Here is a 27804-nt window from a genome sequence, read left to right on the forward strand (position 1 = left end):
CAGCATATTAGTTCACTGATTAAAAAAGAGAGAGGAATTAAAAAAAGAGATACTTAGTGTGTATCTCTAATAGAGAAAGGCGTGTAAAAAACAACCACAATTGGGGCGCCTGGGTGGCTCAGTGGGTTAAAGCCTCTGCCTTTGGCTCAGGTCATGATCCCGGGGTCCTGGGATCGAGCCCCGCATCGGGCTCTCTGCTCAGCGGGGAGCCTGCTTCCTCCTCTTTCTCTGTCTGCCTCTCTGCCTACTTGTGTTCTCTCTCTGTCAAATAAATAAATAAAATCTTTAAAAAAAAAACAACCACAATATCATTATCATACTCAGAAAAATTAATAATAAATAATTCCTTAATGTTATCATAACACACAGTCTGTGTCATATTTCCCAGATTGATTCAAAAATTTACTTTTCAATTGGTTTGTTAGAATCAGGACTCAAACCAGGCTAACATGTTGCATTTGGTCGATATGTCCCTAAGTCCCTTACACTCTCTTATAATTACTGTTTCTTCATTCTCTCTCTGTGTTGTTATACCATCATTTTTGGTTGAAGAGAAGAAGTCATTTTCCCTGTAGAATTTTCCACGTGGTGGATTTGGTTGATTGCATCTTCAATGTGTCCTTGTAACATGTTTCTCTATCCTCTGTGCATCCCATTAACTGGTTGAGAGATCCAGAGCAGGGATTCTTTATCTTTTATTGGTCACGACCCCTTTGGAAATTTGACAATGTCCATCGATCCCCTCTTAGGATAATATATTGTTTTTAAGATTTTATTTATTTATTTGAGACAGAAGAGAGAGAAAGAGGGAGAGGGAGAGAGAGAGAGAGAGAAAACACGAACTGGGGGAGAGGGGCAGAGGGAGAGGAAGAGCGAGAAGCAGACTCCCCACTGAGAAGAGAGCCCAAGTCAGGGTCATGGCCCAAGCCAAAGGCAGATACTTAACCAACTGAGCCACCCAGGAATCCCTCTTAGGATAATATTTTTAAATACATAAAATAAAGTACATAAGATTACAAAGAAAACCATTTACATTGCACTATAATTCTCAAAATATTAACAAAACTAATTTGTGATATAATATCTTTTTGATTAATACATTAAATAATAAGACCTTGCAGCAGGTATACTAATTAGCATAAATTATGAAGTAGGTATAAACAAAACAATATTTTGAGGTATACACAATGATGGTAACCGGATAGGAAAGAATCTTTGACTTTACTGTCAACAAAGCCTTATGTACTAGTTTTATTGTACTTTTATTTTTTGTTTGCATTTGCCTGTATTCATAATTGAAGACAATGCTCAGTTTCAGTTAAAGGTTAAAGAAAATCAAGATGATAATTTGGTTCTTCTTCAGATTCACAGACCCAAACTTTACCCACGGATCCTTGGTTTAACACTTCTAATTTACATACCATCTTAGGTTCAGATTCAATTTTGGGAGACAAAAATTCTTCTCTGAGTTGCTGTGTTCTTCCTTTTGCAACACAGCAGGAGGCATATAATGTCTTGCTGTCCTAGTTTTAGTGATGTTAGTACTGACAAGTGGGGTTAAGAAGAAATAGCCAGATTCATCGTTTCTCCAGTGGTTTTACTACCACTGGTGATCACTGGTAGATGGGCTCCTACTGTTCAAATATGGGAACTTAGAGCCTTAAGAAGAAAGACAATTGTAATGATTAAAGTACATGAAATCTTTTTAGAAATTCATGAGAGTTCATGAAAAAAAAATTTGTTAGTTACTAGTGTACCAACTCTTTATTCTGAAAGCTGGTCAATAAAGGGGGAGAATAAGCATTTACTCTGCTTTTTCTATATGAAGGTTTTACAGGGCAACCAAATGATTGTAGATGGAAAGTTCTCTTTAAAAATTTTTTTTTAATTAACATATAATGTATTATTAGCCTCAGGGGTACAGCTCTGTGAATCGCCAGGTTTACACACTTCACAACACTCACCATAGCACATACCTTCCCCAATGTACATAACCCAAGCACCCTCTCCCTACCCCCCTCTCCCTGGCAACCCTCTGTTTGTTTTGTGAGATTAAGAGTCTCTTATGGTTTGTCTCCCTCCCAATTCCATCTTGCTTCATTTATTCTTTTCCTACCTCCCAACCCCTTCATGTTGCCTCTCAACTTCCTCATATCAGGGAGATCATATGATAATTGTCTTCTCTGATTGACTTATTTCGCTAAGCATAATACCCTCTAGTTCCATCCACGTTGTTGTAAATGACAAGATTTCATTTCTTTTGATGGCTGCATAATATATATATATATATATATATATATATATATATACCACATTTTCTTTATCCATTCATCTGTTGATGGACATCTTGATTCTTTACATAGTTTGGCTATTGTGGACATTGCTGCTTAAACATTCAGGTGCACGTGCCCCTTTGGATCACTACATTTGTATCTTTAGGGTAAATATCCAGTAGTGTGATTGCTAGGTCATAGGGTAGCTCTATTTTCAACTTTTTGAGGAACCTCCATGCAGTTTTCCAGAGTGGTTGCACCAGCTTGCATTCCCACCAACAGTGTAGGAGGGTTCCCCTTTCTTCGCATCCTCGCCAGCATCTGTCATTCCCTAACTTGTTAATTTTAGCCATTCTGACTGATGTGAGGTGGTATCTCATTGTGGTTTTGATTTGTATTTCCCTAATGCCAAGTGACGTGGAGCACTTTTTCATGTGTCTGTTGGCCATCTGGATGTTGTCTTTGCAGAAATGTCTGTTCATGTCCTCTGCCCATTTCTTGATTAGATTATTTGTTCTTTGGGTGTTGAGTTTAGTAAGTTCTTTTTTTGTTTAAGATTTTATTTATTTATTTGACAGACAGAGATCACAAGTAGGCAGAGAGGCAGGCAGAGTGAGAGGGGGGAAGCAGGCTCACCGCTGAGCAGAGAGCCCAATGTGGGGTTCGATCCCAGGACCCTGGGATCATGACCTGAGCCAAAGGCAGAGGCTTTAACCCACTGAGCCACCCAGGTGCCCTGGGTTTGGTAAGTTCTTTATAGATTTTGGATACTAGGCCTTTATCTGATATGTCATTTGCAAATATCTTCTCCCATTCTATCAGTTGTCTTTTGGTTTTGATGATTGTTTCCTTTGCCGTGCAGAAGCTTTTGATCTTGATGAAGTCCCAATAGTTCATTTTTGCCCTTGCTTCCCTTGCCTTTGGCGATGTTCCCAGGAAGAAGTTGCTGCGGCTGAGGTCAAAAAGGTTGCTGCCTCTGTTCTCTTAAAGGATTTTGATGGATTCCTGTCTCACGTTGAGGTCTTTCATCCATTTTGAGCCTATTTTCATGTGTGGTGTAAGGAAATGTTCCACCTTCATTTTTCTGCATGTGGCTGTTCAATTTTCCCAACACCATTTATTGAAGAGACTGTCTTTTTTCCATTGTACATTCTGTAAAGTTCTTTTTCACTGAAAAACTCTAGCTAATAAATGCAGAAAGAAGGATAGATTTAAAAAACATGACTTAAAAAATGTTTAAATTTCCCATGTGTGAACAATGGAACCATCTAGAAGTCAGTTTCTGGATTGTTCGACATAACCCCATTACCCTCTGGTAGCTTCTTTGCTTTCTGGAATAACAAAATTTCCCTGTCTCAACTTGTACTTCTCTGCCCGCAACATGGAATTAGTGATTTTTTTTTTTTAATGAGTCCTTGTTCCTTATGGAGAGGAAGGATATTTAGAGATCACCTTGTGGGTGCTGGAGTGCACACTATTATTCAATCCAGCAATACTGCATCACATCAAGGATGGATAGAATGAACAGAGTGAGGCAATAAATCACAAGTTCATAGTGATATTTCCAGTTCAGTTCTCAGATCACAGAAATTTTCCTTAGCTTTTTTGATTTTATATTTGTATTTCTTTGCTCTTACACTGGAAGTCTTGGTTCTGGAGAACATTTCATAATTAATTATTTGCTTATTCTAATTTATACACAGCCTGAGTAATAAAAATATCACCCAGTAACATTTTTAGATAAATGTTTTAAAAATATATCAATATTGGAACTTGAAATAATTTTTATGTGGTTGTGCTACCCACCTGATATACAGTAAAGTTCAGTTGCTCCAGTATGTTTTCAATTTTAAGAACTACTTTTCTTTTTAAGATTTTATTTATTTATTTGAGAGAGAGTGAGAGAGAGAGAGAGAGAGAGAGAGCATGAGAGGGGAGAAGGTCAGAGGGAGAAGCAGACTCCCTGTGGAGCTGGGAGCCCAAAGTGGGACTTGATCCTGGGACTCCAGGATCATGACCTGAGCTAAAGGCAGTTGCTTAACCAACTGAGCCACCCAGGCGCCCCAGAACTACTTTTTTAAAAAATCAGATTTAAGTTGGGGCACTTGAGTGGCTTAGTCAGTTAAGCATCCAACTCTTGATCTCAGTTCAGGTCTTGATCTCAGGGTGATGAGTTCAAGCCCTACTTTGGGTACCACATGGGGCATGGAGCCTACTTAAAAAATTAGATGTAAGTTTTCAATTATGTTAAATATTCACATGGCTTCAATGTCAAAACTGTAAGACAAGGAATATATGTTCTTATTTTAATTCCAGTTAGTTAACATACAATGTTATATCAGTATAACAAAGTATGCTATCAGAAATTAAAAAAAAAACAACTCATTAAGAAGAATCAGAAGACAAAGTTGAAGAAATCTTTTAGCAAAAAAGAAAAAGAAAACCAACTAAGTGATCTGAACATCAGGGAAACACATAGGAGCCAATCCTGGAAATTCAATTTTTGAATAACAGGATTTCCAAAAAAGAGAATGGAGAAAATGGAGCAGAAGAAACAATCAACAAAATTATTCAAGATCGTTTTTCAGAACGACATAGCTTGAGTGTCAAGAATGAAGGATCTCACCCAGTATATAGTGGAATAGATGAATAGACCCACATCAAAGTATATCATTGTGTAATTTCAGAACACGGGGGAGAAAAAGATTTTTCAGATTGCCAGAAGTTTAAAAGTGGTCACGTAAGGTGGGTAATTGGATATGTTCAGATTTTGAACAGTAGTACTAGAGTAATAGCTTCAAAATCCTGAAGGAAAATAATTTCCAACCTAGAATTTTATACCCAGTCAAACTACATCAAGGATGAATTTTTTTCAGACAAGCACAATCTAAAAAAGAATTACCTGATGATCCATAAGACTGGGGGCAGGGGCAGAACTACTCAACAAGAAGTAGCAGTGTTATTTAGAGGGTGGGAACAGAGCCAATAGAATCATTAGCTAACAGGAGTAAAATTGGTTGCCTCTGGAGAATAAATCAGGTGTGAGGGGGGACTGCTCTTTTAATTGTGAGAATGTATAATTTCGATAAAAATATGAAAAAATCAGAAAGAGAAGAAATGATTTTAAAAAGAAAGGTGACTGTTTTGAGGACTGTTTTGAGATGACGTGATTGTTTTGAGAACCATGATGAAAGATACCGAGGAAGAAGTAGGACAAAAAGATTCTAAGGTGCTTGAGAACACTGCCCAAGAGTGGAAAGTTTAAAGGCACCTTCTTAACCTACTGCACCCTCACCAACTTCTTGACTTGCTCTCCTTCATGGAACCACCTGGAAGTCTTCTGGAAGCAGAGACTCCTTGAAGTTGGATAAAAAGAAGAGCCACGCCAGAAGAGGTGGCATGGGCCTTTCCTAAATATAGAACTGCGAGATACTGAGAAAACAATTAGAGAAAGAGTGGGTCAAGTTTCAAAGTGAAAGGACCAATGATGTCTGGGAAATGGGAAGTGGCTCCAAGTATTTGGAGACTAGACGTATTTCCCAAACTTTGCTTTATCTTATCATCACCTGAGGAGCTTTCAAAGATCTGAGTGCGCATGTCACACCCCATATCAATTATATCAGACTATCTTGGAGTAGGAATCAGACATCAGGCTTTTTAAAAGACCTTGTGTGATGCCTATATGATTCCTACGTGCAGCCAGGTTTGGGAACCACTGGAGTAGTCTGTGTGTAAGGAAGCTAAGAGTGGAAGGGTAGGGCAAAATTGTGAAGAGTCTCAAATGCCCGACTACCCATCCTGATCTGTAGTAGGCAATGGGGGCGCCACTGAAGGATTTCGAACTGGAAATGATGCAATGTGACATTTGGGGATGATTAATGGACAGAAGAAATGGGAGGAACGAGACTCTAGAAGCAGAGAGACCACTAGGTAGACTGACAGGCCAGTTTTTGACTCAGAGTAAGCAGAGCAGAGAAGGACACAGGTTGTAGGCGTTTGGTGTTTCCATGTGTTGCCAATTCCTCCCTGCCTCATCGGAAGCTGCACTGCCCCCTCGGAAAGCTCTGTGGTGTTCTCCTCCCCGGCACGGAACTGCCCCATGTGGTGGCTCTCAATGGGTGAGAGAGTTGCCAGGAGGCAGTTTAGGCCAAAGCCTTGTCCCATGAGAGGAACCTGTGAGCTTTGCTCTCCGATTGGGTCAAATCCCCAGTGTATGGGAAAGTGATCCTGGTACCAGACAAGCTGGGGGCCAAACCCGAGTGGTAGATGAGAGGATGCACAGCCTGCGGAGGCGAAATGGCAGCCTGAGGTCCTCCTAACCGTCCCCAACTCTTTCAGTCTTCACTGCCCTTCCAGGAGCTTCCCTGGAATTCCACCCGTGGGGAGAGGCTCACTCCTCTGCGAGCACCTTGAACGTGGCTGTGAGCGTCAAGACGTCGGGGCCTCGCTGGCCTCTTCCACCTGAATGCCCAGTGTCCCCAGAACGGAGGCCCGAGCACACAGTAGGTGCTAGACGGCCAGGAAGTGACAGCCCGAGGCGACTGCGGAGTGGGGCACAGTACTGTTGACCACCGCAGGTGTCTCTAGTTTCTTTGCTGGAGGGACGGGAGGGAAGAGAAGAGGCAAGCCCGGGGCCCTCAGCTGACCTCAGTTCTCCCCACCATCGCGGTGGGCCCAGCCTATGAAACCTCAGGGACCCAAATGTGTCGCAGGGTCGTGTGTGTGCACTCGGTCCGTCGTGACAGTCGGCTCGACGAAGCACTCGTTTTTCAAAGGCGGCCGGGAGCCACCCCATTGGAGCACTCTCACGCATGATGGGAGACATCGAAACGCCTCTTTTGAACACGGTGACAAACACGCCCTCCCACCCAGCGGCGACGTGCACGTGACAGTTTTCGGGCTCTCGCAACTACGTGGAAACTTGGAATAGGGCTGCGACTGCACACAGCCGGGGCTCCGGGGTCCCCGCGCCCCCGCCCGCTCGGCACGGCCGGGGAGCCGCGCCAGCGCCAGCAGGGGCCCCGCGCGGCCGCATCTCCCGCCGCCCGCGCCCAGGGCCGCAGCTTTCGGGTTTCCGCGCCTCCCGCCGCGCCCTGCCCGGGGGAAGCAGCCCCTGAGGCGGCGGCTGCGGCGGCCCCGGCCATGTGGGACCCGCGGGCAGCTAGGTGCGTAGCGGCGCGGGAAACGCGGGGGACGCCTCCGGCCTGCGGGGCCCCGCGCCTCTTCCCGGCGGGAACCGGCGGCGCGAGGGGGCTGGCGACCCCCGAGGCGGAGGCCGAGCGATCGTCCCCGTGGGCCCTGCGGGCCCCGCGGTCATCCAAGGGCCGATCTGGGCCTGTTGCGCGGGGGCGCGCGCGGGGGGCGGCTCCGGCCTTTCCGGCCCCGGGGGACGAGGGCACGCGCTGCGACAGGACTGCGGTGGCGCGCGGCCTGCCTGGTCCCCACCCCTGCACCGAAGCTGCGGCTCCCGGGCCCACCTCCCACCTCCTGCGCGGGACCCCGGGGCCGCTAGCAGGTGGCGATGAGCGGGCCAGCGGACGCGCCCCCGGGGCACGCACTCGGGCTGGCAGGTCCCGGCTCGGGGCGGGATTTGCGGGAACTTGGGCAGAGCTGGCCGCTGCCGGGCAGGAGGAGGTTCGGGATTTCAGCCCTGGACAGGCCTCGTCCCCAGCCCGCGCGGTCGCGAGCTGGGCTTGCCAGAAAGGGGCTGTCCAGTCCTCGATACCCTGCTAAAGGAGTGTAGGGGCGGGGTAGCAGCGGGGCCCCGCGGCAGAGAAGTGGAGGGTTCTGCTTGCAAGCCTTTGCAGTCGTGGGCTCCGAGCGAGTAGGCGTGCGGCGCACTCCGCCCACCTCTCCGCGCGCCCCCCTGGGAGTCCCCAGCCGGGCTGAACAGCGCCGGCCAGCTCGGCTCCCAGCTGGAGGCGTTTCTGGGAGCCTGCAAGCTATCGTGCTTCCCAGCAACAATTTCTAGGGAGATATGCAGTGTGAAAAATAAAGAGAGAAATTTTGAAAAGATTGGGAGAGAAGGGGGCTCCAGAGGTCTCTAGTCCTCGGCCCAGTTGCTTTTGGCCTACGCAGTTCTTAGGCGGGGAGAAAGAGCTGGGAGCGAAGGATTCCCAGTGACCAGGTTTCTCCCCCCCTCCTCCCTCCGCCCCCCGCCCTTCCGCTGCCTGGTGCTGAGCCTCCCCCGTGCCAAGCACCTTTATGAGGCAAAGCTTTTACCCGGATGGCTTGGTCTTTGGTTGAGCATCCTGTTTTGTGCCTTAATGAAAGTCCTTCCTTGTAGGAGAGTCAGAAGTTTGTTTTCCACGCTGGTCTGTTTTGTAGACTTATAGGATTGGCTTTTGAGTTCTAAGTAACCTTTGCTGTTCTTGCGTCCTCCGCAAGGGCTGGAGGTAGGATAGGAGTGTGTGGTATTCACCCCCAGAATAGAATTCCACTGCCTCAGGAGGTGGGTTTCCTTGATTTGTCTTTTCTTCCTTCTTCTCCAACTCCTCCTCCAACTCCTCCTCCTCCTCCTCCTCCTCCTCCCCCTCCTCCTTTTCTCCTCCTCCTCCTCCTCCTCCTTCTCCTCCTCCTCCTCCTTCTTTCTTCTTCTCCTTCTCCTCCTCCTCCTCCTCCTTTCTTCTTCTTCTTCCTTCTTCTTTTAAACCAGACCCACAAGAGAGACCCACACCTACTCTCATAAGTATAAAATTGCAACAACGGCTTTAAAGTATTTATTCTCTCTACAGGATGAAGCACAATGATATTTTCTATTCTACTCTATTTTCTGTTGTTTAAAAAAACTAGTCATAATCCATGAACTTGATGTTGTGATCAACTAATCAGTTTTAGGTGGCAACTGCAAGCTTTCTTTGGGACACTCCAAGAGAGGCTGAGGAAAGCATCAGCATTTCACTGAGGATGCAACTTTGGAAGGGGGGAGTTGGTGTAAGAGAGATGAAGGAGGCTGAGATTCCTACCAGGTAAAGGAAATTCATGCTTGGGTAATGAGAGTACCATAAGAAACGACTGTGTGGTTCCCCCCAGTAGCATCTACAAAGGCAGACCAAGGGATGCTTCTAGTTAATCTAGGTCCATCTGCCTGTCCACACAGAGCTGGCCACCTGGTATGGACGCCAATGGGGCCTTGTAGAAGTTTTGGAGTGATAGGGACATAATGGCTCCTTGGCCTTAGGCCTTTTTTTAGGGTGCTGGAGGAAAAAAGGAGAGTGATGCCAGCTGCCACAAACTCTGGATTCATGAATTCAAAAGAGGTTTCTTAAAGTCTCTACTCAGAATTCCACAACTGTAGTGTTAGGAGCAGGGCCGTGAACGTTTTATAGATGGAGAAACTGAAGCCCATCACCCATAAGTCATTACAGCTAAATAAGGGTAGCTCTGGGATTAGACACCTGCTGTCTTGCTTTCCCAGCCCATGGCTCTCAGGGACCAAACAAAGACTTTGACCTTGCTGAATTATCAAACTTCTTTTTGCTGCTGAGTTCTGTTTTCCTGGGTTGCTGCCCAAGACCCATTTCTTTTTCTTTTCTTTCTTTCTTTTTTTTTTTTTTTTAAGATTTTATTTATTTATTTGTCAGAGAAAGAGAGACACAGAGAGAGAGAGCACAGGCAGGGGCAGAGCCAGGCAGAGGGAGAAGCAGGCTCCTTGCTGAGCAAAGAGCCCTATGTGGGACTTGATCCCAGACCCTGAGATCATGACCTGAGCCGAAGGCAGATGCTTAACCAACTGAGCCACCTAGGCATCCCCAAAGACCCATTTCTATGACACATACTGTCTTATTATTTTATTTTTGTTTCTTGGAATGATGGTCCCTCCCCCCTTCTTTTTGCTTAGATTCCCCCTGCATGTGCTAGGCTCCAGAAATGATTTACTGGCAGTAAATTGTGACAATTATAAGGTTCCCCCCTCATTTATTTTTTTACTTATTTGTGAAAGATTTGTTTATTTATTTGGGAGAGAGAGCACAGGGGGAAGGGGCCAAGGGAGAGAGAATCTCAAGCTGATTCCCTGCCAAGTTTGAGCTTGTCACAGGGCTCGATCTCACGACTCTGAGATCACGAAATCAAGAGTCTGAAGCTTAACTGGCTGAGCCACCCAGGCGCCCCCAAATTCCCCCTCATTTATTTCCCTTCTCTCAGGATCACTGCCCCTCCCCCTCTTTTTGGGTCTATAGCTGCTGAATTTATTTATTTATTTATTTTTTTATGTTGGGTTCACTTAAGGTATGGCCCCATCTTTCATCTCATAGACTTAGCTGTCACTAGGAAAATGTCACAGAGGAGTTTTCCGGACTATAGTACCACTTTCCTTTTATCCTCTCTAGCTACCAAAGACAAATGCTTTAAAAATCATTTTACACATATACTTTTTTTGTCAAAACATTTGGCGAATATCTGCCATATCCTAGTCACTATTTTAAGGGCTTTCCTTGTATTTTGGCATTTGTCATGTGCTACCTGTATAGCCTCACTAATTGTCAAATAAGGTTTGAAATTGTATTGAAGGTGGAGACCATGTCTTAGACACCTGTGAATCCTTTTCTGTTCATAGAATTGGTAACAGCATTTTGTACATATGCGTGTTAAGAGTTAATTGGATGATGGAAAACAAAAATAAATGAAAGTCTTTTCTCCAGAGTGAGGTATGCAAAGTCAGATCAGTTATGTTCTTTTTTGAATTTTCTATTTGATAAACAGAAACCATTTCTCCCATCCTCCTTACCCACCTCTGGCAACCTCCGATCTATTCTCTTTATCTATGAGATTTTTTTTTTTTAAAGATTCCACATGTAAGAGAGATCATACAGTACTGTAGATTTTTTTAGTAGCTAAAGTGGAGCCTGAAGGTTCTGTTTTTGAGGAAGGTAAAGTGACCCTCTGGATGTTTTTAAGAACCGGAGTGGAGGTTGGGGTGTGGGCCTCCGGCCATTGTCGAGAGTATGGCATTGTTTCATTTGACCTTGAGGACTAAGCTCTCCTTTGCCTTTCCAGTTGGGGAAGTGGAGCTGACACTGGCTTGCCTCTGGTTTTCCAGTCAGTGACACATGGGCTCATGGCTTTGGTAACAAGTTTCCTTGGGGGGCAGCCTGAAGTTCTTACGGCCATCAAATCCTTGTTATAACAAATCTTTACAAGAAAGAGGAACTTGGGGAAACGGACGGTTTCCTTAGCCAAGATGACACTTCAAGTTAAAACAGAGATTGATGATGGGGACAGTGGCAGTGGTGGGGGGAACGTTCAGGTTTAAACTTAAAATGATTGAACCAGGTAAACAGACATGTTGGGACCCCAAAATGTCACAGTGCCCAAACCAAGAGCAGTGTTCTTTTGGTCAGTGTGGTTTTCCATTCTGCCTGACCAGACATTTTTCTTGGTCTCAACATTCATATGTAAGCAGTGTCTTATTTCCTTGTTCTTGTTGAATATCTGGAAAGCTGAATGAGCCTTACCTGTGGTACCTTGGACCCAGTTTACCTGAACTGACTCCATCTTTTGCCTGGTCACTATCAGTGCCCACCTGCACTCACCATGACGTGTTTACCTGAACTTTTGTGAGCCTGGCAAGCTGATGGGACTCTCTGTCTTTCAGAAGCAGGCCACGTCTAAATTTGGCTCTGTCTGTGTTAAAGTTCTAACACCACTTAGACTGAGATGTGAGATGTTTTTATTTTGAAGCACTGGGTCCTCCTATCAATGGATAGCATTCAGAAAGGGAACAAGATTGCTAACCCTGGAAAATGCTGCTGATATTTTGGGGGAAGCCAGGCCAGCATGACACAACACAGAAAATACAGAGAATTAGTGTCATACTGGGCAGTTTCACTCCCTGTGACAGGAATACTTGGCTCACAGCCTTGAACGGGAATGAGCTTCATATTTAGCTGTGGCCTCCAGGGCTCCTCACCTTTGGGCCAGCTCATCTTCTGTCCTTTGGGGTCCACTCTCCCTGGAAGCTCAAAAGTTGGTAATTTTGAGGGCTCACTCACGTCTAAACTTATTGGCCAGGGACCAAGAGTCCTTATAGTCTGGCCCTCAGACTTTCTCTCTGATAGGCCCTTTCTTCTCCCCTCAGGGTCTTACCTATTCTCCCCTCTTTTTGCTCTTCACTGTCCAGTCAGTTCTCCTCATAGACTGAGGGCCCTCCGTTGGCCTCTGGAGGACATAAAGATATGAGCCGGAGGTGCATCTTGTGACACTAGAACAGAGTTCATGCCAGGCAGACCCGTGAGGAGGCATCCATGGAGATGTAGACAGACACACTATGACAGTTGCCAGCTCCTGAATCCTTCCCAGGAGGAAGTAGGGCAGGTTAGTGTTGAACCATGTCTGGGCAGATGAAGAGAACTTCCAGTGGGCAGACCAAGGGGTGCCAGGAGGGAAAGAGAGACAGTCCAGGTAAAAGAAACAGCTTCTTATCATGAATAACAGTAAGCAAAAGGGCTTAGACTCTAAAGATTGATATAATAATAGTAATAATAATAATAACAGTTGAAGTGGAGCCAGGATTTACATAGGGTATGTTTCAGATATTCTCTTTGGTGATTGTTGTGGAAGGACTATGAGCAATCCCCATTTTACAGACATCCCTGCACTGGAATGTAAGCTTCTGGGTAGCCGTGTTTTGGTCGGTTGCTCTCATTCATGCATCCCAGGCATCCTGCAGTGTTACAGTATGCATTAGGCAGCTCATGAGTGTTGATCAATGGAGGAAACAGAGAGTCCAGTCATAGAGGTGGTGCTGTCCCTGTTTTCCTAGGCTTATGTGGTACCGGGCCTCAAATAGGTAAAGTTTGACTCGATCTCACATTTTTGGCATTTCTCATACGAGGAGGACACACTCATATCTTTATATTCTCTTTCTGGCATTAGCTTCAGCACTGCAGAGGCATATGAGAGGGAGGGAGCCAGAAGAATTTAGGGTTATGTGGCTACAACATGGTAGGCGTATTAGGTTGGAGAATACTGGAAAGCTAAGATGAAGTGTGTGTGTGTGTGTGTGTGTGTGTGTGTGTGTGTGTGTGTGTGAGACTCTGTTTTATTTAGAAGGCTGAGACTGTGGATGAATAATTATTCAGGTTGGCCAAAGTTCATACTTTTTTCAAGGCCAAGTTCAAGTTCCCCATGTTTCAGGAATCTGTCAAAGGGTGTTAGAGGTGAGACTAGAACTCAGGTCCTCCTAGCACTGCTAAGGGACTTCCCTTCACCAGGTGTGCCTTTCAGGGTCCCTGCCTGGGGGAGACTGTTTTGTTTATGGGGAGCTCCTGGGCACCTCTGGGCCCTTCCCCAGGCTGTAGTGGATGGTGTTCTAACCCTCTGCTGGCTTTGTCTTGCCTTCCAGATTGAAGCAGAAGCAGACAACTGTGGTTTTGAAGGTGGGAGGTAGAATGGGGGCCATAAACTAGCATTTAAATGATTAAAGAGAGGCTTGGCGGTAGATCTGAAGGAGAAGATGACAGGGCTTCTTATAATCAAACTCCAAGTTCTCCTTTGAATGAGAAAGCACCATTTTCCAAGGGCTGTCATAGGAGGGCCCCGTGTCCTCACTGGGGGCTCCCTTGACTTCACAACCATCTCTAGCTCCCAGGGGCTCGAAGAGAGAGTGGGAAAGCTAACTGAGGGGAAATGTGGCAGTTGTTGGGGAGCCTGGATTTAGCACAGACCCTGAGTCAGAGTCAGGATTTGTGAGTGACCTGTGCTGGCTGATGCTTACCTTCCTCAGGCAGAGTGTGGAATGCTCACTTTTCAGTTTCCTTCAGGTTTGCTTTTATAGAGACTTTATTTATTTATTTTTTTAAGATTTTATTCTTAAGTAATCTGTATCCCAATGTGGGGCTCAAACTTGCAACTGAGATTAGGAGTCACCTGCTGTACTGACTGAGCCAGCCAGGTGTCCCTGAACTTGATTTTAATTTTGAAGGCCATCCCTTCTGTTTTCCTCCAATCACTCTCACCCTTTCTACATCCATCTTCTCTAAAGAGTTGTGAACACAGATTTTGGTATCAGACTTGCATTTGTACCTTGCTTGGAGAAGTCCCTTCCCCTTGATGAAAATGGTTTCCTGACCTGTACTACTGGGGTAAAAATCATACCTCCCTCACTAGCATTGTTAGGGATGTTCCATGAGAAAATGCCCAAGAAGGGCTTAGCACAGGGCCTGGCACATCATAAGTTCTCAGTAAATTTCAGCTGTAGTTACTCGGTTGCCTCAGATTACTCTCATGCAAATAGCAAAATGGAAGGGTGCTAGTCTGTGCACACACTGAGGAGAAGTCATGCCCATCACGGGCTCCCAGCTGGGAGGGAGGTCAAGTGATTGGGACCCCACTTCAGAACTAGGAGTTGTAATTGATCCATCTTTGCCCTTAGCAATATTTCTTGAGTACCTTCCAGGAACCTGATGTGATTTTAGGAATTTGGAATGTCTGCTCTCCAAGCTCATTCTATCTGCACACCATCCAAAGCTACAATGTACTGGAAGGCTCTTGGCTCATCCTTTTGCAAGAATGGCATTCTTTAGTCTGAGTTTATATTCTTTCTCCTTTTTGGGGGATGGCAATTAAAAAATCCCTTCTTTTGTGAAATTATGGGGGCAGTAGATGGTAAGCCTTTTAAAATTTTTTTTAAATTGGGGCACCTGGGTGGCTCAGGTAGTTGGGCGTCTGCCTTTGGCTCAGGTCATGATCGCCAGGTCCTGATCTCCAGGTCCTGGGATCCAGCCCCATGTCAGGCTCCCAGCTCAGTGGGGAGTCTGCTTCTTCCTCTCACTTTGACTCTTCTCCTGCTTGTGCTCTCTCTGTCTCGGCCTCTGTATTTCTCTCAAATGAATAAATAACAAAAATCTTAAAAAATTTTAAAATAAACTGTGCCCAATGTGGGGTTTGAAATCATGACTCTGAGATCAAGAGTCACATGCTCTAGTGACTGAGCCGGCCAGGAGTCCCCTGATGGTACGCTTTTAAAAAAATGTTCTTGGGGTCCCTGGGTGGCTCAGTTGTTAAGCTTCTGCCTTGGGCTCAAGTTCTGATCCCAGGGTCCTGGGATCGAGTCCCACATAGGGCTCCCTTCTGTTCAGCGGGAAGCTGCTTCTCCCTCTCACACTCCCCTGGCTTGTGTTCTCTCTCTCGCTGTCTCTCTCTGTCAAATAAATAAAATCTTCTAAAAAGTGTTCTTATTTGGTAAAATAAAGAGTTGGCAAGTCTATTTAGGTTCTCTTCACTTTCTTTCTCTCTCTCTCTCTCTTTTTTTTTTTTTTAGAGAGAGAGATTGTGTGTATGTGTGAGCTGGGGGGAAGGGCAGAGGAAAAGGGAGATTGAATCTCAAACTGAGCACAGAGCCTGGTGCTGGTCCCTATCTCGGGACCCTGAGATCATGACCTGAGCCAAAATCAAGAGTTGGAGACTTAACTGACTGAGCCACCCAGGCCCCTTGGGACCCTTCAGTTTCTTTTCTGTGTGCATAAATGTTTGTTTGTCAGTTCCAAAAGTCTAGGAACCACTGATCTATAGGATTTCTTTGCTTTCAGTATTTCTGAATTTCCAGGAATATAATTTCATATGGGAATATACGGCCCTGTGTTTTGTCTGTTGAATTTGCAGCAGATGCTTATAAATTTGTTTTCCCCAAGAAGCCAACAGCTTTGCAGATTTTGGTTGGACTTATCTGGTTGTCTCTTGTTTGTCCTTTAGGTGGTTGGCTTTTTATTAAATGTGTGTCCTTCTCCAAGGAACAGCTGACATTCTTGGCTTTCTAGGAGATGGTCAGAAATCTGAAACCAGGAGTGAAATTGTCTAGTTCAAATTAAACTCCAGAACCTTTCTTCCTTTCCCATTCCTCCAGCTTAATCTGATGAGTAAAGAAATAGCCAGAAAGTCATTTATTCATTTAACAATGCTAAGCCCTTGATTGCAGGCATAATAAGACTTGGTAAGACTTAGTTTCTGCCTGAAGAGTCTGGTCTGCAGGGGAAAGCAGAAAAACCTAGCACTGGGTGCGAAGCATAAAGGCTATGTGGGAGATGTATGTCGAGAGCAGTAGACCATAACTCACAGTGTTAAACCTTATAAAAGCTGCACACAGGGTCTGAAATCTTTGGGAACTTTCATGGGAATGATGCCCGAGAGGAGGTGGGATGGGAGCTCCTGGATGGATTTGGGGACCATCTCGCCAATGGTGGTGAGGAGGCTGAGCTGGAGCTGGGGGAGGCTGGGGGAAGATCACAAGGCAAACACTGTAGTAACCCAGACCAATGGGGAAGCTGTCTCTAGAGAGTGTGTGCAAATCAGACTTGGAGACGGCTGTTCTGGCGCCTCTGTGCTTCTTAGGGATGATGAAGCTGAAGGAGAGGTGGGGACCAGTTGCCTGGTCTTCAGCCTGTTGTTTCCTAGTTACCGCACTTCCGGGGTTTGTGTTTGGATGGACAAGTTGATTTTTAGCCCAAATCTTTGGTGTGCAACTTGGAATGGCACGTAGGATTCATTTAGGGCATGGATGTGAGCCACCTAGAGTGAATGCTCGGTGGAGGATTCTGAGGCCTTGTAAGGCCCTGCAGGAAGGATTACTCTGAGTGGAGATGTCTGGGGTGGGGCGGGCGCAGGACACCCCTGATATAGACCTTTGTCTAATGTGAACCTGCAGAGAAGGATGAAATGGGCAAGCCACTCTCATTTCCTTCTTTCCAGTCATGCAAATAAAAACTCAAATTGTTTAGGTAAAAGGAGGAAAGTTCTAGAAAGTTGCTGATATCTTTAGTAACTAGGGAAGGGATAGGGAAGTAGCTGGGGCTCAGAGGCGGGGGAATGTGGAGGGAATCCCTCTTCTGCTCTCTCTGGGTATAGGTATTATATGTTCTCAGTCCAGAGTGGCTTCTTCTGAGGGTGGGGGGTAAGGCTGTACCCCTCTGGAGCCTCTTACATTAGCTGCCACTACCAGAGGAGGCTCTTCCCAAAGTTCTGACTCAAAAGTCCCAGGGAAGTGTTCTGTCAGGAAACTCTGGCCCGCAGGTCTGGCACAGAGAGCATGTGGGGGGGCCCTGGGGCCTACCTCTGTGCACCTCACACCTCCCCTCAGGCCTCTGTGGAGAGCTGAGCAGCCGTCCCAGAGCGAGCTCACCCTGATGACTGCCCAGCTGATAAGGGTTTATGAGGGCCTGTAAGCAGGAGGCGGGCCCTCCTTTTCAAAGGAACCATCACAGTAGTGGAAGCTTGGGGCCATTTTCAGATGCTACAGTGCTGACCCTTTCCCACTTCTCATCCAAGGAAGGCCTGGAAGATCAGATTTTCTCAGCTGTAGCGGTTTAACTGACTGTTAATTTCAGGGAACCCCTGTCAAAACAGGCCAATACTAGGCCTGTGTTTTTGACCAAATATTTTCTCTTTGCTGGGTAAACAAAGCAAAGGTTCTGTAAATGTTGCAGGGATTACAGTCAAATTACCTACAGAGGTCGTCACGGCCAGTACCATTAACCAGAACCTTCGCAGACCAGGGGCAAGACCTGGCTTTTGGTTTCTGCTTTCCTGCCCATGAACAGTGCTGTGGACCGTGAGGCCAAGGCGGAGGCTGGGAAGTCAGCCTGGGTTTCAGCTCTGGTGCTCACTACAGTGGGACCGTGGTCAGGCCCCTGAACCTTTGAGCCTTGGCTTCCTTGCTCCAGAAATTTTAGTTCTTAATAAAGTGAGGTCTTTCTGATAATAAAGGCCTCACTTTATTAAGTCCTTTCTATGCATATGGTTCTCTGAACATATTCAGAGAGGTGTCACCTTCATTTCCTAGGGCTGCAAGAACAAATGACCATGTCCTGGGTGACTTACCTCAACAGAAGTTCATTCTGTCATTGTTGGGGAATGGGGAGACCTGCTCTCCCGCTCTTGTTTGCTTCTTAAGGCCTTCCAGAAATTCTTTCAGTAGGTCAAGTGTGTACACACATACACACACTCCCACACCCACCCACCCACCCACCCCCTTAAGCTCCCCAAGTACCTCTACAAATTGGTCTCCAGGTTGCTTTATCCACATTTGTTGCGCATCTTGACATGGTTTCCTCTTACTTCGATCAGCTTCATGGTTTTAACAACTGTATCGTGGTCTGCAGTCAGCCATACCTTTCTTTGTATAAAGTCTCCACTTATCAGACTTTTGGATCTGTATCGTAGTTCTGCTTTCACAAAGGGAAAGGCAGTTAATATCCTCAGGTACGTGAAAGAAACATGTTTGTAGAATACACACCCATTTAGTGAACTAGCTAGTGGGGAAGTATGTGCATTTTTTCCCCTAGACGACAACCCCCACTTTACCTGGTCATCGGCTCTATGTGTGACTCTCCACCCATCATCTCACTGACTCTGGGTGTTTTGGGGGCTTTTTGATGTACAAGAGCTTTTAATGTTTTTTTAAAGATTTTATTTATTTATTTGATAGACAGAGATCACAAGTAGGCAGAGAAGCACAGAGGGAGAGAGAGGAAGGGAAGCAGGCTCCCTGCGGCACAGAGAGCCCAATGCAGGGCTTGATCCCAGGATTCTGGGATCATGACCTGAGCCGAAGGCAGAGGCTTTAACCCACTGAGCCACCCAGGCGCCGGAGAGCTTTTAATTTTTAATGAATTCTTGTCTATGGTTTCTGCTTTTGCTATCATTAGAATGGCCTTCTTGAGTGTGACGATTACATACAGTGTTTTTCATTGCATTAAAACTTTTTTTAATTTATCAAATTCAAGAATCCAAAAATATAAAAGGTTTCCATGGAAAGGAGAGAGTAGGTCTCCCTACTCAGCCCTCTGCCCCATCTCCCAATAAAGGTAAATAATTTTATTTCTGGTGGATCCTTCCAGAACTTTTTTTCCTTCTGGAACTTCTTTATGCACATGTAGGCAAATGCGAATATAAATTCTTATTCAACTTTTCCCTCTATTTTTTTTAAACTTGTACAAAAGGTAAGGTGATATACATGCTATTCTGCATTTTTTTTTCAAATATATTTTGGAGATTATCCCAGATCAGTACATAGAAAGCATCTTCATTCTTTTTTTTTTTTTCTTTCTCACTTTTGTAAGACTTTGTTGTGGGGGCTACGCTACAATTTATGAAACCAATCTCCTGCTAATGGTCATTAATGTTGGTCCTAGTTTTTATAATTACAACTTGGCAAGTCAATAATCTTGTACATTTTCCCTTTCCGGTGTGTGCAATCCGTCTGTAAGATTGGTTTCCAGAAATGAAATTGCTGGGTCAGAGGCTGTATGTATGTGTCACTTGGTTCAGTATTCTCAAATTTCCTCCTAGAGCTGTTGCAGATGGTCTAAAATTTGTACCTACATTTTCTCTCACTGTCTTTATGGTTTCCTTCTCTCAATGGTTTTTAAAAAAGTGAGATATTTGCAAGTAATCAAAGGCACCGATTTTACGTGTACTGTTCAGTGCTTTAATATAGAACATTCTCATTCTCCATAAAAGTGCAATCGTGCCCCTTTCCAGTCAATAGCCTTCCCTCCCTAGGCAACACTGTTCTGCTTTCTGAGATTTGCCAGTTCTAGAACTTCATCCAAGCGGAACCACACAGTAGACATTCTTTGGAGTCTGGCTTCTTTTGCTCATCATACTATTTTTAAGTTTCTGTATGTTGCTGTGCTGTTTATTACACAATCTGTATTGGTTTTCTGTTGCTGCCATAACAAATGACCACAGTTTTGGTGGCCACATAAATGAATTGGGTCACAGTTGGGAGGTCAGAAGTCTGGGTTAACTGGGCAGGTTCCACAAGGCTGAAGTCAAGGTGTTGGCTGGCTGGGCTCTTCCTGGATGGATCTGCGAAGAAGTGCCTTCTAGGCTCATTCACCTTGCTGGCGGCACCCAGCTCCCCGCAGCAGTAGCGTTGAGGGCCCTGGGCCCTCATTGACTGTCACCCAGGGGCCTCTCTCAGGTTCCAGGGCCACCTGCCTTCCTCTTGAAATTGCCTCCTCTCCATCGTCGAGGCAGTCAGTGATGAGTCTGGAGGTTCTCGAGTTTCACATTTTCTGCTGCATCTCTCTTGCCTTCTTCCAGCATCTTCTTGACTCCAGCCAGAGAAGGTTGTCTGCTTTTCAGTGTTCATATGATCAGGCTGTGCTCTCCCAGGGAATCCAGGATGATATCCTTATCCAAAGGCCTGTAATCTTAATTACATCTACAGAGCCCCTTTTGCATTCACAGGTTCTGGGCTTTGGGGCACAGACATTTTTGCGAGGGGTGTGTGTGTTTCCTGTTTGGGCTACTACGTTCCAGATATATAGCCTGTTGTACCAAACCGATTCATTCTTTTCCTATCCATTAAAAAGTCATCTTTATCACATGTGGAATTTTTTCATAGAATATATTTGTTTCCAGGTATTCTGTTTTGTTCTGCTGGCCTGCCTGTAATCACATTAGTATCATCCTTTAAAAATTAGTAAGTTTTATAAAAACATTTTATTTATTTTTTTAAAATTTTATTTATTTATTAAAAGGAGAGAAAGAGCACGAACAGGGGGAGTGGCAGAAGGAGACGGAGAAGCAATCTCTCCACTGAGCAGGGAACCTGACTCGAGGCTCGATCCCAGGACTCTGGGATCCTAATCTGAGCCGAAGCAGATGCTTAACTGACTGAGCCACTCAGATGCCCATATATAAACATTTTAAAGTGGTAGAGAAAATTTTCTCTAGGTACTTCTTTTTTTCCACTACAGAATATATTTCTACGTGGTACAACCCTGATTGTCACAGATGACCCATCTTTAGGCTCTTGTGTATTTCCCTAAATTGTGTGCTTCACAGAGCAGGTACCATCTGATTCGGTGTCCTCAGAATGGCTCTCCTCAGGGGCTAGGCTGTGTGTGTGTAGAAGATAATTCAACATTACATGTATTTATGTTTGAAACCAGAGCTTCTATTTCTGTAATGCAAGGTCAGATTTGACTAAAACTTTGGTGTTGACGTTCCCGGTGATTTCCTCCCATGGAGTCTGTCTGCCTCCTGACTGTGTCTTACAGTGGCCCGTTTCTCTCCATCTTGCCTGCAGCCAGCATGAGGCAGTTAGTTTTTATTAATCCCCCGCTCACAACCCTCTACCTCTGTACTGTCCAGCATGGCAGCCACGGGTCACCTGTGTCTATATTCATTAAAGTTGGTGAAAATTAAATAAACAATTCAGTTCTTCAGTTGGACCAGCTACATTTCAAAGGTGTAATAGCCGCACGTGGCTAGTGGCTACTGTATTGGATAGTACAGAGCAGAAGATTCCTGTCATCATAGAAAGTTGTAATGGACAGTGCTGCTTTCCCAGTTGCATTTAAGATGAATTCTAAGCCCTCGCATGGCCTTCATGGTCCCAGGTTGTCCATCTCCTGGCAGCCATTACCGCCTCCCCAGTCTTACTTCTGTCCCCTACCCCGTGGCACTTCTTGAACTGTGAAGCTCAGGGACTTTGCATATACCGTTCCCCTTGCCCTACTCTTCACTGGGCCAACTACTCATTTTTTGGATCTTGGCTTAAATGTCACTTTCAAGAGAGACCTGTTTGCCCCCACGTTCTAAAGTTATATGCTCCTTTTGCGTGCTTTCTTATACCCTCTACTTTTTCTGCTCCAGAAGAAAATTCCATCAGCTATAATATTTGTGTGATTATTTATTTAATGTTCATCTCCCTCACAGACAATATACTTCTTGAGGGTGGGATAGTGGTGGTCCTTTCACCGCCAAACCCCCGATGCCCAGGACAGTGCCTAGCACAGGGTAAATTCTCTGTCACTATTAAAGTTGGAGTGTTTTGAAAGTTCTAGATCCTCTTGAGAGGCAGAAATATGTTGAGTGAGTAAGTGAAAATTTCATCAAAAGGGGCATAGATTTAAAAGCAATCAAGAGACCCTACATATTAGGAAGATAGTTACTTATGGTGTTTACTTTTTTTTGGGAGTATGGCTTTTAGGATATAAATTTTACAAGGGCAGTTTGGAGCTGGACTAGTCAACTGGTTTTCAGATCACCATCTTGACTTGGGTGTACATGTAGTTGGGGGTAAATGAGGCTATAAATTGAGGTGGAATAATTTAAAGTTGGTAGATTAAGGGGACTGGCTAGATTGGTACAACCCAGGGTTTATGGCAGGCCACTGAGCTGGGCTTTGGTGGGTTAGGGCAGGCTGGTGAGACAGCTGAGATTGGGGGAGGGGACGCAACATGATGGTCTGATCTTTCTTGTTCTATTTAAAACACCCAGGTAGGAAAAGCTTGGGCCCAACACTTCATACTTTTCCACAGGTCTTTTGAAAAAATGTGAGTTTCTTAAGAAAACCTCTACGCTTCTCCCACATTTACACCCATTCCCTCAGGAAAAAAGAAAGAAAGGCAAAGAAAACAATTTGGAGACCCCAGAATGAGTTCTGACTTTGGATTTCCCTTTCCTTTCCTTTCCTTTCCTTTCCTTTCCTTTTCCTTCCTTTTCCTTCCTTTTCTTTTCTTTTCTTTTTTTTCTTTTCTTTCTTTAAGTAGGCTCCCTGCTCAGCACAGAACCTGACATGGGGCTTGAACTCACAACCCTGAGATCAAGACCTAAGCTGAAACCGAGAGTCAAGTGCTTAACTGAGCCACCAGGTGCCTCCTGACTTTGGATTTTTATCCCATACCGTCTGTGGCTGCCTTCTCCCCTGTGGGGAGTAAGAAGGAGTCAGTTCTTAGAACTGTTCTCCCTGGTCTCAGTTTGGAACTATCTCTATCCTCAGGATTCCAGAGTTCATCTTAGATCATTGACAGCTTTTGGGTTCTTTTGAAAGGATTTTAATAAAAAAGGAGAAAAAAACCCCTCAAAACAAGGAAAGTGAATTTTCTATGAAGATTTCGAGTAGCACTCAGATCATGTATGAAGGTGAAGCCTCCCTTGTCCATTTTAGTGGCCTCAACCCCACCCCTGTTTGCAGGTTTCGCTCTTTTCCTGTAAGTCAGTTACAGAATCTCATGTGTTTATACACAAGCAATAAAAGCCACAACAATCTGAAATTGAACAACCTGAGTCTGCTCAGTTTGTGTCTCTTGTTTTGAAATCTAATGGGTGCATTTGTGTTTTTCTTGCTTCTGACTTCCTTGGGCATGAGGCCTCCCCCCAACCAGACCCCAAATTCTGATAGGGACACAGCGAAAGTGACTGAAAGCTAGCAACACAGCTGGAAAACCATGTCTACTCTTAGCTTTCATACCACCGACAAAACTGGAAGTGAGTGCTGGGTACCGGCCAAATCATCACATGCCTTGGGGACTGACTGGGTGCTGACCTGTGAGCCTCTGTCTTGGCCTTTCAGAGTATAGTTTGTTTGTTTATTTATTTATTTTTTTAAAAGATTTTATTTATTTGACAGAGAATGCGCGAGAGGCAACACAAGCAGGGAAATTGGGAGAGGGAGAAGCAGGCTTCCCACCGAGCAGGGAGCCTGAGAGCCCGATACGGGGCTCCATCCCAGGACCTGGGATCATGACCTGAGCCGAAGGCAGACGCATAACAGATGGAGCCACCCAAGTGCTCCCAGGGTATAGTTTAAAGTCATACCACCTGGGTTTGAATTTTAGCGCCACCGCCTTCTGTGGCAAGTAGCCCAAGTTTTCCTGTATGTCAAGAAGGGACAATCATGACTACTTCATGGGCTTTCTTGTAAGAAGAGAGTGGGATGATTGACGTAAAGCGCATAGTAGGTGCTCAGTACCTGTCAAGCACATTGTCATTACCACTTGTATTCAACAATTTCATCTTATAAATAGACGGACCAGTTGTTAAAAAAAGAAAAGTTTTGACAACTGAGTCCTCTGTGTTCTAAGGAAGAGATGTAAAGCATTCTTCCCTATAATGAGAATGTGACTGCCAATAATTCCTATTAAGAAACAAAAAGCCTTCTGGGTGGTTGGCAATCCCCCTGTTTCCTGTGACGTGATTTTACCAAGAAAAAGCAGAAACAAGTGAAGGAATGCCTTTGATGTTTGCTCACCTAACATTAAGAACTCACTCTTGGTGTCTAGAGGAGTATGAAAAAGCCCCAAATTCTGACTTGGATAGTTTTTATTGTATTTGTAAATACAGTGGAAATGTTTTGTGTTTGAGTTCTTCAGTTAAGCTCTTAAAGAGTTCTTCAATTGAGTTCTTCAATTGAGATCTTCAATTAAGCCCTCACTTTAATAACATTTATGTTCTGATTATTAATGTCATCCATTGTCGAACAGCTGAAAATTCAGAAAAGCATAAGAAAGAAAATTAAAAACCTGCCTAATCCCAATGGTGTGACTGTTAGTTAACATTTTGGCATATTTTCAATATATTATATGTGTTTAAAATTCAATTTGGGGGGTGCTTGGGTGGTTCAGTTGGTTAAGTGTCTGCCTTTGGCTCAGGTCATGATCTGGGGGTCCTGGGATCAAGCCCTGCATTGGGCTCCCTGCTCAGTGGGGAATCTGCTTTTCCCTCTCCCTCTGCCCCTGCTTGGGCTCTCTCTCTCTCATGTTCTCTCAACTAAATAAATAAAATCCTTAAAAAATTTCAATTTGGGATTATACACCTAATTATATACTTTTCATTTACTAACTTAGCCAATCATTAAATATTCTTTTACAACATGATTTTTGAAATAGCTCTGTGGTGTTCTACCACATGGCTATTCTATAACTGATTCAAATCCATTATGAGTTATAGGATATTTGGGGTTATTTCTGCTTTTTCACTGTGGCAAACATCCAGGAGTCTAAATCTATCCACGATGTGGTATATTTCCCCTGTAAGCAGCATATAACAGCCCCCAAAATTAGGGGTCATTTTTGGAAGTATTTTCCAGTGATACGTTGCTGTTGTAATTCTTCATTTCTTTGCTCACCAGTGAGGCAGACCCTGCTTATCCACTCTCCACATACTTAGAAATTACTTGTATTTCTGTGTGGATTTTGTGTTTAGGGCCTTACACATTTAGGACAAATTCAACCTTTTCTTGCAGTGGAAAAGTATTCCTGAAAGAGGCATATTGGGGTGTTAGGCTGCTTCAGATGGTAGAGTATGCAAATCTTGACCTTGGGCTCATGAGTTCGAGTTCTACCTTGAGCATAGAGATTACATCATAAAAAAATTAAAAGAGGCATATTATTTTTTAAAAGATTTTATTTATAAATTTATTTGAGAGAGAGAGGGAGGGAGAGAGTAGGAGAACACAAGATGGGGAAGTGGCAGAGGGAGAAGGAGAAGCAGGCTCCCCGCTGAGCAGGGAGCCCAAAAGAGGCACACTAATCTTTGTTAGTTGTTAATGGTGATTTCTTTTTCCTAATTGTTTGGTCATGGCCAGTGTAAAAAACTGGACAGACAGCTGACAACACTCAGAAGAGAAACATATTTTTATCTGTAGCCAATCAACTCTTGAACATTTTTTCATGTTCAACTCAGTCATCTTATGTAAATTCGAGTCATGCAATTGAGAGGTGATTTAATGGCAGGTATAGGTGGAATTTTATACTCTGACTTATTTAGGAACCATGAGCCTCATTCAGATTCAGTTCTGGCTGAGGGACGTAATGCCGTTCCAAAACCCCATCCTTGATAAGTTCATATGGGTTTAAAATAGGCCACCACTTACATCTCGTTGGATCTGCTTTTCCTGTCCCAAAACCCCTCACCAAGATTTAAAGTGATAAAAATAAAAAGAGTCATTACCTAAAGTCAATAATACCGCCCCTATAGATTGTAGGACCCCTCACTCCCAGGTATATGGCCTATGCAAACCCCTGAATTGTCCTCATTCATATTTCAGACTCCCCTTCCCCACTGCCCACCCTGGGAGGAGGAGATCCCAAGGGGCATCTCTTCTGAGTCCAGATTTTCTCTGCTTGGTGCTGCTTCTCAAGGCTTCCCTAGATACCCTCCTTTCTACTACTTTTGCCCAGCAAACACTCCTGGGCTCCATGGGCAGGTAGGGCCCTGGGCACTTGTCTCCAACTCCCCAGGCCATCCTAGAGAGAATCAGGAACAGTCAACCTTCTGGGTCCTGCCTTCACATCTGTTACGCCACAAATATTTTTTTTAAAAGATTTTATTTATTTATTTATTTATTTGACACAAAGAGAAATCACAAGTAGGCAGAAGTAGGCAGAGAGACAGGCAGATAGAGAGGGAGAAGCAGGCTCCCTGCTGAGCAGAGAGCCTGATGTGGGGCTCCATCCCAGGACCCTGGGATCATGGACCTGAGCCGAAGGCAGAGGCTTAATCCACTGAGCCACCCAGGCACCCCTGTTACGCCACAAATATTTAAGTGCCTGTTATATGCTAGTCTGTGAGGCTACAGAAAGAGTAAGACAAAAAGTCATGAACTGCAAGAAGCAATCTGAGGGACAAATACTCTGAGGCTTATTTTATAGTGTTTTAGGAAGGAAGGAGAACAGGAGAGACAGCGATTGTGTCCTAGCCTTGTGTCCTAGCCCCTCGTATATGGAGGTCTTTAGAACTGTCCTTCCCCTCTCTTTTCCCCTTCCCAAGAGAATGGAAGGACCACCCACTGAGTTTTGGTACTGGTGGGTGATGTGGTGCAGGTGTCACGAGCAGAAACTTGGACGCGTGGTCAGAACCGGGGAATGCCATTAGCAGACAGATGCTTGGGCAGAGTGACTACCCTCCGCGGGCCTCAGTTTCCTCATCTGAACCACGGGGACGAAGTCTCCTCCTGGCTGTATGGGTAAATGAGAAAGGAGCAATAGTGCCCTTTTGGGGGATGGCTGCCGCTTCTGGGGAGCACGCTACCTGCGAGGTGTGACTTGTCTCGTGCTTGGCAGCCTCCTCTCCCCTCAGGGCCTGGCTGATCATTAACACAGAGTCCACAGGACGGCTCTGGCTCCCAGGTCAGAAAAGAACTGAGGAAGAAATGGTCTCATGAGAAGCCCTGTCTGGTCCCCTGGTGGTGAGGGGCGTTGTCAGGATGTGCTCTCGGCAGGTGGGTGGGGCCAGAGCACACAGACTCCTAGCAATGCAGTTGTGAAGGGAGACGGCCCCAAGCCGGGCCAGGCAGTGAGACTTACCTCCGTCTCCTCGCAGGATGGACCCCACAGCTTACGCCCAGCTGCTGAAAGAGTCTGGCAACCAGGTCCTGAAGAACGGCAACTTCTCCCTGGCCATCAGAAAGTACGATGAAGCCATCCAGATCCTCCTACAGTTATACCAGTGGGGGTAAGTGCTGGGATTCACCCCCACCTTTGATTCTGGGTTTTGTTTGTGTTTTTTCAGTAAATGGAAACTCCCTCTGTCACTGAGGTTTTCTTCCCGTTCCTCATCACACCGCCTAGTTTCTGTTTTCTTCTTCCCCCTCCCCCTCCCACTTCCTATGTATCTGCTCCGTACTGGGAGCTCAGAAACTGCTCAGAGAATACTAAGTAATGGGGAAATAGAAAGTGAAACACAGGGGGCAGTTGCACAACTTCGCCTTTTGTCTGGTGATGGGAATCAGCATTCCTGGGATGATTCAAGGCCCCAACCTCCCCTTCTGTCATTTATTTTGTTTTCCTGGTTCTCTGGG

The 27804-nt window shown here is 45.1% G+C and overlaps 1 protein-coding gene and 1 long non-coding RNA gene across 4 annotated transcripts in view; one reads left to right on the plus strand and one right to left on the minus strand.

Annotated features, from left to right (window-relative positions):
- Window positions 1-18137: 18137 nt before the first annotated feature.
- LOC116869772 lies at window positions 18138-27392 on the minus strand. The gene is made up of 3 exons (XR_004383102.1): window positions 27311-27392; window positions 18256-18430; window positions 18138-18161 (listed from the first exon to the last, which is right to left on the minus strand). It is a non-coding gene; the product is annotated as an uncharacterized LOC116869772 (long non-coding RNA).
- Window positions 27288-27804, plus strand: part of TRANK1 (tetratricopeptide repeat and ankyrin repeat containing 1) — an 83277-nt gene continuing 82760 nt past the window's right edge. For 2 of the 3 annotated variants that reach the window (XM_032861260.1, XM_032861259.1), the window contains exon 1: window positions 27288-27458. In XM_032861260.1, the coding sequence (XP_032717151.1) occupies window positions 27328-27458 (131 nt within the window). In that variant the 5' untranslated portion in view covers window positions 27288-27327. The remainder of the gene's footprint in view (window positions 27459-27804) is intronic. The other variant, XM_032861258.1, reaches the window with a different exon arrangement.

This window comes from Lontra canadensis, unplaced genomic scaffold (genome assembly GCF_010015895.1).
Source record: "Lontra canadensis isolate GAN:19392208 unplaced genomic scaffold, GSC_riverotter_1.0 scaffold20, whole genome shotgun sequence".
Taxonomy (NCBI): domain Eukaryota; kingdom Metazoa; phylum Chordata; class Mammalia; order Carnivora; family Mustelidae; genus Lontra; species Lontra canadensis.